The sequence below is a fragment of the Bombina bombina genome, chromosome 9 (genome assembly GCF_027579735.1).
Source record: "Bombina bombina isolate aBomBom1 chromosome 9, aBomBom1.pri, whole genome shotgun sequence".
Classification (NCBI taxonomy): Eukaryota; Metazoa; Chordata; class Amphibia; order Anura; family Bombinatoridae; genus Bombina; species Bombina bombina.
Genome location: NC_069507.1, coordinates 70,781,858 through 70,797,091, shown reverse-complemented (window position 1 = coordinate 70,797,091; position 15,234 = coordinate 70,781,858). Strand labels below are relative to the sequence as shown.

The following is a 15,234-nucleotide window of genomic DNA, read 5'->3' as shown; positions in this document are numbered from 1 at the left end:
TGGACGTTTTTGATCATTTTTTTTCTTTTCTTAAATGCTAAAAGTATTTTTTTTTAATTCAGTAAGACAGAGGTCGACAAATCTGTTTAAAAAAAAAGACATACTTTAAGGAGCCAGACAGTTGTATTTGTATATAGATATATGGAGATTATCCTAAAAATTTAGGAGCCAGAGGTAAAATTCTAGAAGCCTGTGTCTCCCTTATTCCTGTGTTCGTCAATTCCTGGGATTAAGAAAACCTTTTTTTCCGTTTTGGCAAGATATTCATCTAAAATCAAGAAGATCATTATAGGAAATTAATTTCCATAAGAAGAAAGTGTCTGCAACTTATCTAATCTTCTAAAACAGGATTTTAACAGTTCTCTCACAGAAAATTGTGAAACTACTAAGTGACACGGTATAAATGATAGTCCAAAGTTGAATAACTTCATTTACAAACCAGATTTACAAAAAGCCACTCTCACTGTTCAGACCTCGTTTACAAAAAGCCTCTGTCACTGTTCAGACCTTGTTTACAAAAACCCACTCTCACTGTTCATACCTTGTTTACAAAAACCCACTGTCACTGTTCAGACCTTGTTTACAAAACCCACTCTCACTGTTAATACCTCGTTTACAAAAACCCACTCTCACTGTTCAGACCTCGTTTACAAAAACCCACTCTCACTGTTCAGACCTCGTTTACAAAAACCCACTCTCACTGTTCAGACCTCATTTACAAAAACCCACTCTCACTGTTCAGACCTCGTTTACAAAAACCCACTCTCACTGTTCAGACCTCGTTTACAAAAACCCACTCTCACTGTTCAGACCTCGTTTACAAAAACCCACTCTCACTGTTCAGACCGCGTTTACAAAAACCCACTCTCACTGTTCAGACCTCATTTACAAAAACCCACTCTCACTGTTCAGACCGCGTTTACAAAAACCCACTCTCACTGTTCAGACCGCTTTACAAAAACCCACTCTTACTGTTCAGACCTCGTTTACAAAAACCCACTCTCACTGTTCAGACCTCGTTTACAAAAACCCACTCTCACTGTTCAGACCGCGTTTACAAAAACCCACTCTCACTGTTCAGACCGCGTTTACAAAAACCCACTCTCACTGTTCAGACCGCGTTTACAAAAACCCACTCTCACTGTTCAGACCTCGTTTACAAAAAGCCACTTTCACTGTTCAGACCTCGTTTACAAAAACCCACTCTCACTGTTCAGACCTCGTTTACAAAAACCCACTTTCACTGTTCAGACCTCGTTTACAAAAACCCACTCTCACTGTTCAGACCGCGTTTACAAAAACCCACTCTCACTGTTCAGACCTCGTTTACAAAAACCCACTCTCACTGTTCAGACCGCGTTTACAAAAACCCACTCTCACTGTTCAGACCGCTTTACAAAAACCCACTCTCACTGTTCAGACCTCGTTTACAAAAACCCACTCTCACTGTTCAGACCGCGTTTACAAAAACCCACTCTCACTGTTCAGACCGCGTTTACAAAAACCCACTCTCACTGTTCAGACCGCGTTTACAAAAAGCCACTCTCACTGTTCAGACCGCGTTTACAAAAAGCCACTCTCACTGTTCAGACCTCGTTTACAAAAAGCCACTCTCACTGTTCAGACCTCGTTTACAAAAAGCCACTCTCACTGTTCAGACCTCGTTTACAAAAAGCCACTCTCACTGTTCAGACCTCGTTTACAAAAAGCCACTTTCACTGTTCAGACCTCGTTTACAAAAACCCACTCTCACTGTTCAGACCTCGTTTACAAAAACCCACTTTCACTGTTCAGACCTCGTTTACAAAAACCCACTCTCACTGTTCAGACCGCGTTTACAAAAACCCACTCTCACTGTTCAGACCTCGTTTACAAAAACCCACTCTCACTGTTCAGACCGCGTTTACAAAAACCCACTCTCACTGTTCAGACCGCTTTACAAAAACCCACTCTCACTGTTCAGACCTCGTTTACAAAAACCCACTCTCACTGTTCAGACCGCGTTTACAAAAACCCACTCTCACTGTTCAGACCGCGTTTACAAAAACCCACTCTCACTGTTCAGACCGCGTTTACAAAAAGCCACTCTCACTGTTCAGACCGCGTTTACAAAAAGCCACTCTCACTGTTCAGACCTCGTTTACAAAAAGCCACTCTCACTGTTCAGACCTCGTTTACAAAAAGCCACTCTCACTGTTCAGACCTCGTTTACAAAAAGCCACTCTCACTGTTCAGACCTCGTTTACAAAAAGCCACTCTCACTGTTCAGACCGCGTTTACAAAAACCCACTCTCACTGTTCAGACCGCGTTTACAAAAACCCACTCTCACTGTTCAGACCACGTTTACAAAAACCCACTCTCACTGTTCAGACCACGTTTACAAAAAGCCACTCTCACTGTTCAGACCACGTTTACAAAAAGCCACTCTCACTGTTCAGACCACGTTTACAAAAAGCCACTCTCACTGTTCAGACCTCGTTTACAAAAAGCCACTCTCACTGTTCAGACCGCTTTACAAAAACCCACTCTCACTGTTCAGACCGCTTTACAAAAACCCACTCTCACTGTTCAGACCTCGTTTACAAAAACCCACTCTCACTGTTCAGACCTTGTTTACAAAAACCCACTCTCACTGTTCAGACCTTGTTTACAAAAACCCACTCTCACTGTTCAGACAACGTTTACAAAAAACACTCTCACTGCTTCTTGCCATTAGAGTACCTGATGTGTTCAGCTAGCTCACAGTAGTGCATTTCTTCCTCTTCAGGAAAGGATACCAAGAGAACAAAGCATATTTGATAATAGAAGTAAAAAAACACATGCTCTATCTGAATCATTTTAAGAAAATGTTGCTGTTTCATGTCCCTTTAAATATATATATATATATAATGTAAATGTTTGTCCCGTCCGCTACTGATAGACAATACAATAGTGGTGATATAGATTAAATTAAACTAGACCATATATTGATATATATATATATATGGTGTCTGTGACCACTTCAGAGTGTATTGCACATGCTTAAAGAGATTTAAAACCCAAACACTACATGGCAGGAAATTAGGGATGCACCGAAATTTCGGCAGAGAATGTGCATTGCGCATTTCGTCCGAAAGAGGACCAAAATGGCCGAAAATGAGCCGCCTCCAATCCTCCTCCTGCCCCCGGTACTGCTCCCCCCTCGTACCGCTTTATCTGTGGGCCCCCTGGTTACTGCTGTCCTGTCTCAGTGAAGGGGGCCCATTCTGTGAAAAATGCTGGCTATTCCGTGCAGGGTCTGTCCCAGGAGACTCCAAATTCAATTGTGGTAGGTCCTCCCCCTCTCTCGCGAGGCCCGGCAGACAGAGCATTGCGCGGGTTACCATGGCATCGCTCCGCCGCACAGAGAGCTCTGGACTCGCGAGAGAGGGGAGAGGACCTACCACAATTGAATTTGGTTTCTCCTGGGCCAGACCAATGCCGCGGAATAGCCAGCATGTTTCCTACTTAGATGGGCACACTCCTGTACCTCCACGGACCACCAGGGAATGGCTAGTGTTAATCATTTGGAATGTGATCACTCAGAACTTGAAAAAGTGACTGGTCGCCAAAAAAAACTCAGCATTGGAAGGATTGGATTCGACCCCCATAGCTATATGCAATAAATAGTGCAATAATACAATTCTCTAACACATTAGAGCATTTTCATTTTGCAGTTTTGTATCCATTTAAGAGGTTAAAGCTCACAAATTCATAGTTGTATTAATCATTTGAAAGATGGTGCAAGTTGTTTGTTTTTTTTATAGAGAATTCTCACCAATGGTATTCCATTCTATGTAAAGTATATGATAAAATTACGCATTGCAAAGTAATATAAAAACTATTAGAAAACCATGTTTTCTTATTGCTTGGAAAGACTGAATTTGAAAACTGATGTTGCACTGTGTAGAATGTTGATCAATCTCTTGTAATATATTTGAATTTACTCACTGGAACCGAGAGGTCATTATTTACAAATGTTTCTGAGCAAATCTGATGTTTGCTAGGTGATATTACAAACTATTTTTGCACAATAAAGCTGCATTAATCATAGGACTTATAAACGTTAGTTTTGTGCTTTTTACAATAAACTCATCAGTCTGTTTATTGTACAATTTATAAAGTAATAACCTGTTTAATGTACCACTAATTTAAAAAAGACATATTAAAGTTCAACCAATTCAATTGTTATTAAAGTTATGAGACAGACTTATGAAGACTAAGGCTGCCTAACTACATATTTCTACATAAACAGCATGAGCGCCACCAAGTGTTGTACGGCCGTGTTATTATCCATGTATTGCATATAACAGATGCCAAGACTGTGGTCCAAGGGCCAACATTCTTCTCTCCAAGGTTTTTTTTTTTTGTGCATGTCCGTTAGCACCACCTAGCAGAAAACAGACATCAATCATTTGTTAGCGAAGTTTGCAAACATGAATAGTATATGCGGTTAAACTAACCTTGTTAATTACTCGTTTCCATGTAAGTTTTAACTAAAATGTGACTATAATCTGTTATTTTGAGGTTTTATTTTCAGTATAAATGTGATCATAATGGGATTTATCCCTCCACCTAAAAAAAAAAGTTTGAGCACACCTGAAATATAAGAAACATTTATATTTGTAAGACACCACTAATCTGGCTAGCTTATATTATAGCTGCATGATTACAATGTGTTTTTTTTAATAGTGGTATGATTTAAGAGATAACTAAGGAGTTTGCAGACGTTTGGGACAATAAAGTACAGAAAATGATTAAAGGGATAGTAAACGGCAAAAATCCCTTTATTTGCCATTCCCCAGTTTTTCATAACCAACACTTTTATAGAAATATACTCGTTACCTCTGTAATTACCTTGTATCTTAGCTTCTGCAGACTGCCCCCTTATATCAGTTCCTTTGACAGACTTGCATTTCAGGAAATTAGTGCTGACTCTTAAATAAGTCCACGTGCGTGAGCACAATGTTATTTATATGAAACACATGAACTAACACCCTCTAGCTGTGACACACTGTCAAATACATTCAAATAAGAGGCGGCCTTCAAGGGCATAGAAATGAGCATATGATCCTACCTAAGTTTAGCTTTCAACTAAGAATACCAAGAGAACAAAACAAATTTGATTAATAAAGTAAATTAAAAAGTTGTTTAAAATTACATGCCTTATCTGAATAATGAAAGTTTTAATTTGGACTATCCCTTTAATGGTGTTGACATTTAAATGTTTTAATGCTGTAGAGCATAATTGTGTTGAAAATCCTGTCTGCAACCCCCACTGTTCATTCCCTTAATGTGTTTTTTTTTTTTTTATCGAAAAGAATGCCAGAATAATAGTTTATTAAAGCATTTAAAAATGCATTGTGCAATAGCGCCGATCCTGCCTTTATTCTCAGTCCATGATTGGACTAAAGTGTCTGATGCCAACTGTCCGTGCAGAGTATAGGAATCATTAGTGTTTAAAGAGACAACTTGAAATGTAATTTCCCAGAAAAGCTTTCATTATGTAAGTGAACAACTTTATAGTACACTTTCATAATTTAATTTGCTTGCTTTTCCAGTAATTTAAATATGAAACATAGCCAGCACTACAGAATTTTGCGGTGCTATACAAATAAATGATAACTGCTTTTCTACTTCTCCAAAGTTCAAGAGATACAGGAGAGTACAAGCTGCACAGTGATTGGTTAATCAGTGTAGGAGTTCAAATATAACTACCCCTTAGAGGAAATAAGATAAACAAAACTCAAGAGGTTTTAATTGATTTTAAAAAGTTATTTTGTATGCAGATATTTGACAAAGCACTTTTTAATATCTAAAGCATGTATAAAACGTACTTTTGTTATAAATTTACTTTTATGTTTGTGTTGTAATGTTGTAAGCAATGTTAAATAGAGAGAAGGAAAAAATACTATAAAGGGAAAAAAAAAAATATATATATATATATTGTTTGTGTATGTATGTATGTGTGTGTATATATATATATATATTGTTTGTGTATGTATGTATGTGTGTGTATATATATATACTGTGTGTGTATGTATGTGTGTGTATATATATATACTGTGTGTGTATGTATGTGTGTGTATATATATATACTGTGTGTGTGTATGTATGTGTGTGTATATATATATACTGTGTGTGTATGTATGTGTGTGTATATATATATACTGTGTGTGTATGTATGTGTGTGTATATATATATACTGTGTGTGTATGTATGTGTGTGTATATATATATACTGTGTGTGTATGTATGTGTGTGTATATATATATACTGTGTGTGTATGTATGTGTGTGTATATATATATACTGTGTGTGTGTATGTATGTGTGTGTATATATATATACTGTGTGTGTATGTATGTGTGTGTATATATATATACTGTGTGTGTATGTATGTGTGTGTATATATATATACTGTGTGTGTATGTATGTGTGTGTATATATATATACTGTGTGTGTATGTATGTGTGTGTATATATATATACTGTGTGTGTATGTATGTGTGTGTATATATATATACTGTGTGTGTATGTATGTGTGTGTATATATATATACTGTGTGTGTATGTATGTGTGTGTATATATATATACTGTGTGTGTATGTATGTGTGTGTATATATATATACTGTGTGTGTATGTATGTGTGTGTATATATATATACTGTGTGTGTGTATGTATGTGTGTGTATATATATATACTGTGTGTGTATGTATGTGTGTGTATATGTATGTATATATACTGTGTGTGTATGTATGTGTGTGTATATGTATGTATATATACTGTGTGTGTATGTATGTGTGTGTATATGTATGTATATATATATATATATCTATATCTTTATGTATATGTTTTTGATTTGTGAACTCTGTATTGTAAGTAAAAATCACATTATGGATCTTACCTGGAATACTTAAGACATTTATGTTTATTTTAGGCCCTAGACCTGTGGTTTTCCTTCAGCACGGTTTGCTGGCAGATGGTAGCAACTGGGTCAGTAATCTTGCAAACAATAGCTTGGGTTTCATCCTAGCAGATGCCGGTTATGATGTTTGGATGGGAAACAGTCGAGGGAACACCTGGTCTAAGAAACACAAAACCCTTTCACCAGAGGAGGACGAGTTCTGGTCTTTTAGGTATTTTTTTAGTACTATGAGCCTAAATAAATATGATATATTTTAAATTAAAGGAAGCTTTCATTTCTTTCATAATTCAAGTAGATTGTGCAGTTTTAAACAACTTTCCAATTTACTTCTATTTCTCTTGTTAAGTGTATCCAGTCCACGGATCATCCATTACTTATGGGATATTAACTCCTCCCCAACAGGAAGTGCAACTATCCGTGGACTGGATACACTACAAGAGAAATAAATTTATCAGGTAAGCATAAATTATGTTTTTTTTTTATTTACTTCAGTCTCTTGGTATCCTTTTTTGAAAGAACAATAATGCATTAATGGGAGCTAGCTGAAAGCCAATGGCAAGAGGCATATTTTTGCAGCCACCAATCAGCAGCTTCTGAGCCTACCTAGGTATCCTTTCCACAAAGAGAACAAAACAAATTAGACTATAGAAATCAATTGGAAAGTTATTTAAAATTGCATGATCTATCTGAATCACAAAGGAATAAAAATGGGTTTCATGTTCCTTTTTAATTGGGTTTGTTAACAATCCTTTAAAAAAAACCGTATAAACTTATTTATCAAAAGAATGTTTCTGTTGAAAATTATTCAATATATTTGTCTACAAAATAGTGATCGATCCCTTAGTTATTATCAATTAATCGTTTATCTAGCATCATTATTTGTCTGTTTTATTTATGGAGAGATAACGCAAATTAATATCATGTTTTTTTCAGTTATGATGAGATGGCGAAACAAGATCTACCTGCAGTTATAAACTTTATTTTACAAAAAACAAAGCAGGAGAAAATATATTACATTGGCCATTCTCAGGGTACCACAATAGGTAAGTAAACTAATCGTGCCTTTCTATAGAGCTGGTGATATTCATGTTTATTTTTACATATAAATCACACTGCAATAGAAGAAGCATCCAATTTGTATAAAATACCAGTGTAAGTTTATACCCATTATTAATTTTGATTATAAGATGCAGGATATTTTAATGGGCATTTTTCAGTTAGAAATAAGTAGTTTTTAGTTGAGGTTAAAACTAGCAGGATATGTCGTTTTAACTCTCACTGTCACATGAGGGCCCTCTTTAGCTCCCACAGATATATTGATGGAAAGGGACATGCCTTCTTAAAGGGCCATGATATCTAAATGTTGAAACACTTGAAAGTGATGCAGCATAGCTGTAAAAAGCTGACTAGAAAATATCACCGGAACATCTCTATGTAAAAAATAAATATATTTTACCTCAAAATGTCCTAAGTATTCATACCCCATTGTAATTGACTTTAAGCAGCAAATCAGTATGCCTGTCCCGGGACAAGGGAGTGAGCCTCATGCACACTTATGTTATTTCCCTATTCAGTTTAAGGAAGTTTACTATGAAATCTCATGAGAGTTAAGTGAAATCTCATGAGGTCACAGTAAAAAAGTTCATGACCTCAGCACTGTTGATGCTGATTGGCTGCTGTTCATTTCATCCTTTTTTTTTTTAACCTGCAGCTGGACAGCAGCTGAATTATAACTTTTTACACAGCACTTACTCTGGTGAGCTGAGGAAATTGTGAGGTAAAATATCTTCCTTTTCTCCAACATAGGTGTGTCCGGTCCACGGCGTCATCCTTACTTGTGGGGATATTCTCTTCCCCAACAGGAAATGGCAAAGAGCCCAGCAAAGCTGGTCACATGATCCCTCCTAGGCTCCGCCTACCCCAGTCATTCTCTTTGCCGTTGCACAGGCAACATCTCCACGGAGATGGTTAAGAGTTTTTTGGTGTTTAAATGTAGTTTTTATCCTTCAATCAAGTGTTTGTTATTTTAAAATAGTGCTGGTATGTACTATTTACTCTGAAACAGAAAAGAGATGAAGATTTCTGTTTGTAAGAGGAAGATGATTTTAGCAAACGTTACTAAAATCGATTGCTGTTTCCACACAGGACTGTTGAGATGAAGTAACTTCAGTTGGGGGAAACAGTTGGCAGACTTTGCTGCTTGAGGTATGACTGGCCACATTTCTAACAAGACTTTGTAATGCTGGAAGGCTGTCATTTTCCCTATGGGAACCGGTAAGCCATTTTCTTAGTTAAGTAAAAGAATAAAGGGCTTCATAAGGGCTTAAAAGACTGGTAGACATTTTTCTGGGCTAAAACGATTACTTTCTAAGCATATTTGGCAGATTATAACTCTTAATAGTTCTTATAATCTTGGGGATTGTTTTAAAAAAACGGCAGGCACTGTATTGGACACCTTTTTCACTGGTGGCCTTTTCTAGTCATAGGCAGAGCCTCATTTTCGCGCCACTAATGCGCAGTTGTTTTTGGAGAGCAAGGCATGCAGATGCATGTGTGAGGAGCTAAGAACCACTGAAAAAGCTTATTGAAGGCGTCATTTGGTATCGTATTCCCCTCTGGGCTTGGTTGGGTATCAGCAAAGCAGATACCTGGGACTGTATAGGGGTTAAATGTAAAAACGGCTCCGGTTCCGTTATTTTAAGGGTTAAAGCTTTTAAATTTGGTGTGCAATACTTTTAAGGCTTTAAGACACTGTGGTGAAATTTTGGTGAATTTTGAACAATTCCTTCATACTTTTTCACATATTCAGTAATAAAGTGTGTTCAGTTTAAAATTTAAAGTGACAGTAACGGTTTTATTTTAAAACGTTTTTTGTGCTTTGTTGTCAAGTTTAAGCCTGTTTAACATGTCTGAACCATCAGATAAACGATGTTCTATATGTTTGAAAGCCAAGGTTTCTCCCCATTTGAATATATGTGATGATTGTGACATAGTGTCCAAACAAAGTAGGGACAATGATGCCACTGATAATGATGTTGCCCAAGATGATTCCTCAAATGAGGGGAGTAAGCATGGTACTGCATCATCCCCTTCTGTGTCTACACCAGTTATGCCCACACAAGAGGCCCCTAGTACATCTAGTGCGCCAATACTTATTACTATGCAACAATTAACGGCTGTAATGGATAATTCTATTGCAAACATTTTATCCAAAATGCCTACTTATCAGAGAAAGCGCGATTGCTCTGTTTTAAACACTGAAGAGCAAGAGGACGCTGATGATAATTGTTCTGACATACCCTCACACCAATCTGAAGGGGCCAGGAGGGAGGTTTTGTCTGAGGGAGAAATTTCAGATTCAGGAAAAATTTCTCAACAAGCTGAACCTGATGTTGTAACATTTAAATTTAAATTAGAACATCTCCGCGCACTGCTTAAGGAGGTATTATCTACTCTGGATGATTGTGACAATTTGGTCATTCCAGAGAAATTATGTAAGATGGACAAGTTCCTAGAGGTCCCGGTGCCCCCCGATGCTTTTCCTATACCCAAGCGGGTGGCGGACATAGTAAATAAGGAATGGGAAAGGCCTGGCATACCTTTTGTTCCTCCCCCTATATTTAAGAAATTATTTCCTATGGTCGACCCCAGAAAGGACTTATGGCAGACAGTCCCCAAGGTCGAGGGGGCGGTTTCTACTCTAAACAAACGCACTACTATCCCTATAGAAGATAGTTGTGCTTTCAAAGATCCTATGGATAAAAAATTAGAGGGTTTGCTTAAAAAGATGTTTGTTCAGCAAGGTTACCTTCTACAACCAATTTCATGCATTGTTCCTGTCACTACAGCAGCGTGTTTCTGGTTCGAAGAACTAGAAAAGTCGCTTAATAAAGAATCTTCGTATGAGGAGGTTATGGACAGAGTTCAAGCACTTAAATTGGCTAACTCTTTTATTTTAGATGCCGCTTTGCAATTAGCTAGATTAGCGGCGAAAAATTCAGTGTTTGCTATTGTGGCGCGCAGAGCGCTTTGGCTAAAGTCTTGGTCAGAGGATGTGTCTTCCAAGACAAAATTGCTTAACATCCCTTTCAAGGGTAAAACACTGTTTGGTCCTGACTTGAAAGAGATTATCTCAGACATCACTGGGGGAAAGGGCCACGCCCTTCCTCAGGATAGGTCTTTTAAGGCTAAAAATAAGCCTAATTTTCGTCCCTTTCGCAGAAACGGACCAGCCTCAAGTTCTACATCCTCTAAGCAAGAGGGTAATACTTCTCAACCCAAACCAGCCTGGAGACCGATGCAAGGCTGGAACAAGGGTAAGCAGGCCAAGAAACCTGCCACTGCTACCAAAACAGCATGAAGTGATGGCCCCCGATCCGGGACCGGATCTGGTGGGGGGCAGACTTTCTCTCTTTGCTCAGGGTTGGGCAAGAGATGTTCAGGATCCTTGGGCACTAGAAATAGTTTCTCAGGGTTATCTCCTGGAATTCAAGGAACTACCCCCAAGGGGAAGGTTCCACAGGTCTCAATTATCTTCAAACCAAATAAAAAGACAGGCATTCTTACATTGTGTAGAAGACCTGTTAAGAATGGGAGTGATTCATCCAGTTCCATTAGGAGAACAAGGGATGGGGTTTTACTCCAACCTGTTCATAGTTCCCAAAAAAGAGGGAACATTCAGACCAATTTTAGATCTCAAGATTCTAAACAAATTTCTCAGGGTTCCATCGTTCAAAATGGAAACCATTCGAACGATCCTTCCTACCATCCAGGAAGGTCAATTTATGACCACGGTAGATTTAAAGGATGCGTACCTACATATTCCTATCCACAAGGAACATCATCGGTTCCTAAGGTTCGCTTTTCTGGACAAGCATTACCAGTTTGTGGCACTTCCATTCGGATTAGCCACTGCTCCAAGGATTTTCACAAAGGTACTAGGGTCCCTTCTAGCGGTGCTAAGACCAAGGGGCATTGCAGTAGTACCTTACTTGGACGACATCCTGATTCAAGCGTCGTCTCTGTCAAAAGCAAAGGCTCATACGGACATCGTCCTAGCCTTTCTCAGATCTCACGGATGGAAAGTGAACATAGAAAAAAGTTCTCTGTCCCCGTCAACAAGAGTTCCCTTCTTGGGAACAATAATAGATTCCTTAGAAATGAAGATTTTTCTGACAGAGGTCAGAAAATCAAAACTTCTAAGCTCTTGTCAAGTTCTTCATTCTGTTCTTCATCCTTCCATAGCGCAGTGCATGGAAGTAATAGGATTGATGGTTGCAGCAATGGGCATAGTTCCTTTTGCATGAATTCATCTAAGACCATTACAACTGTGCATGCTCAGACAGTGGAATGGGGATTATACAGACTTGTCTCCGGCGATTCAAGTAGATCTAAAGACCAGAGATTCACTCCGTTGGTGGCTGACCCTGGACAACCTGTCACAGGGAATGAGCTTCCGCAGACCAGAGTGGGTCATTGTCACGACCGACGCCAGCCTGGTGGGCTGGGGCGCGGTCTGGGAACCCCTGAAAGCGCAGGGTCTATGGTCTCGGGAAGAATCTCTTCTCCCGATAAACATTCTGGAACTGAGAGCGATATTCAATGCTCTCAAAGCTTGGCCTCATCTAACAAAGGCCAAATTCATAAGGTTTCAATCAGACAACATGACGACTGTTGCATATATCAACCATCAGGGGGAACAAGGAGTTCCCTGGCGATGGAGGAAGTGACCAAGATAATTCAATGGGCGGAGGATCACTCCTGCCACTTGTCTGCAATCCACATCCCAGGAGTGGAAAATTGGGAAGCGGATTTTCTGAGTCGTCAGACTTTCCATCCGGGGGAGTGGGAACTCCATCCGGAAATCTTTGCCCAAATAACTCAATTATGGGGCATTCCAGACATGGATCTGATGGCCTCTCGTCAGAACTTCAAGGTTCCTTGTTACGGGTCCAGATCCAGGGATCCCAAGGCGACTCTAGTGGATGCACTAGTAGCGCCTTGGACCTTCAACCTAGCTTATGTATTCCCACCGTTTCCTCTCATTCCCAGGCTGGTAGCCAGGATCAATCAGGAGAGGGCTTCAGTGATCTTGATAGCTCCTGCGTGGCCACGCAGGACTTGGTATGCAGACCTGGTGAATATGTCATCGGCTCCACCATGGAAGCTACCTTTGAGACAGGACCTTCTTGTTCAGGGTCCATTCGAACATCCGAATCTGGTTTCCCTCCAACTGACTGCTTGGAGATTGAACGCTTGATTTTATCAAAGCGTGGGTTTTCAGATTCTGTAATAGATACTCTTATTCAGGCTAGAAAGCCTGTAACTAGAAAAATTTACCATAAAATATGGAAAAAATATATCTGTTGGTGTGAATCTAAAGGATTCCCATGGAACAAGATAAAAATTCCTAAGATTCTATCCTTTCTACAAGAAGGTTTGGAGAAAGGATTATCTGCAAGTTCTCTGAAGGGACAGATCTCTGCTTTATCTGTTTTACTTCACAAAAAGCTGGCAGCTGTGCCAGATGTTCAAGATTTTGTTCAGGCTCTGGTTAGGATCAAGCCTGTTTACAGACCTTTGACTCCTCCCTGGAGTCTAAATCTAGTTCTTTCAGTTCTTCAGGGGGTTCCGTTTGAACCCTTACATTCCGTAGATATTAAGTTATTATCTTGGAAAGTTTTGTTTTTGGTTGCAATTTCTTCTGCTAGAAGAGTTTCTGAGTTATCTGCTTTGCAGTGTTCCCCGCCCTATCTGGTGTTCCATGCAGATAAGGTGGTTTTGCGTACTAAGCCTGGTTTTCTTCCGAAGGTTGTTTCCAACAAAAATATTAACCAGGAGATAGTTGTACCTTCTTTGTGTCCGAATCCAGTTTCAAAGAAGGAACGTTTGTTACACAATTTGGACGTAGTCCGTGCTCTAAAATTCTATTTAGAGGCTACTAAGGATTTCAGACAAACATCTTCTTTGTTTGTTGTTTATTCTGGTAAAAGGAGAGGTCAAAAAGCAACTTCTACCTCTCTTTCTTTTTGGCTTAAAAGCATTATCCGATTGGCTTATGAGACTGCCAGACGGCAGCCTCCTGAAAGAATCACAGCTCACTCCACTAGGGCTGTGGCTTCCACATGGGCCTTCAAGAACGAGGCTCCTGTTGATCAGATATGTAAGGCAGCGACTTGGTCTTCACTGCACACTTTTGCCAAATTTTACAAATTTGATACTTTTGCTTCTTCGGAGGCTATTTTTGGGAGAAAGGTTTTGCAAGCCGTGGTGCCTTCCATTTAGGTGACCTGATTTGCTCCCTCCCTTCATCCGTGTCCTAAAGCTTTGGTATTGGTTCCCACAAGTAAGGATGACGCCGTGGACCGGACACACCTATGTTGGAGAAAACAGAATTTATGCTTACCTGATAAATTACTTTCTCCAACGGTGTGTCCGGTCCACGGCCCGCCCTGGTTTTTTAATCAGGTCTGATGAATTATTTTCTCTAACTACAGTCACCACGGTATCATATGATTTCTCCTATGCATATTCCTCCTGTACGTCGGTCGAATGACTGGGGTAGGCGGAGCCTAGGAGGGATCATGTGACCAGCTTTGCTGGGCTCTTTGCCATTTCCTGTTGGGGAAGAGAATATCCCCACAAGTAAGGATGACGCCGTGGACCGGACACACCGTTGGAGAAAGTAATTTATCAGGTAAGCATAAATTCTGTTTTTTACATATAGATTCTCAGGTAATATTTTCATGTCGGATTTTTACAGTTATGATACATCACTTTCAAGTGATTTAGTATATGAGTTATGTCCCTTTTAAGTATGAAAATAAAAAGTAGTCTTATGATGCAGACATTTTTAACTGCTTAGCCATGTCACACTCCTGTGTTAAGCTGTCTTGAAAGTTTTAGATACTGCTCACATGTAAGTCATACTGTATAATTTTCAGTAAGAAACCCACACATATAAAATATTGGGGGGTTTGCAGCAGATTCAAACTATACCATTATTTTATGAACACATGATGAAAACAAAATGGACCCACCTTTATTAGATCACTTTTTTATACTTTCCCAGTATACATTCTACATATTAGTACAAGCTGAGAGTAATTTGCTGGTCACAACTGGGCTTGTCTTCCCCTATTACTCGGGCAGTGGCACATAATCATGTAAATGTCCTTGTATAAAAATATGACCTATAATTTTATAGCCACAAGGATATCTTCCTTCTCATGGAGGGGAGCAGAACTTCTTTTTAATCAGGTATAAGTTAATCCTATATGGGTGGTTCTATC

General features: G+C 39.1%; 1 protein-coding gene across 1 annotated transcript in view; it reads left to right on the top strand.

Moving 5' to 3' along the window:
• The window catches only part of LOC128639941 (lysosomal acid lipase/cholesteryl ester hydrolase), an 84,506-nt gene that overhangs the window by 29,305 nt on the left and 39,967 nt on the right, over positions 1–15,234 (top strand). Inside the window, exons 4-5 of the mRNA XM_053692211.1 lie at positions 6,956–7,154; positions 7,877–7,986. Coding sequence (XP_053548186.1) covers positions 6,956–7,154; positions 7,877–7,986 — 309 coding nt within the window. The remainder of the gene's footprint in view (positions 1–6,955; positions 7,155–7,876; positions 7,987–15,234) is intronic.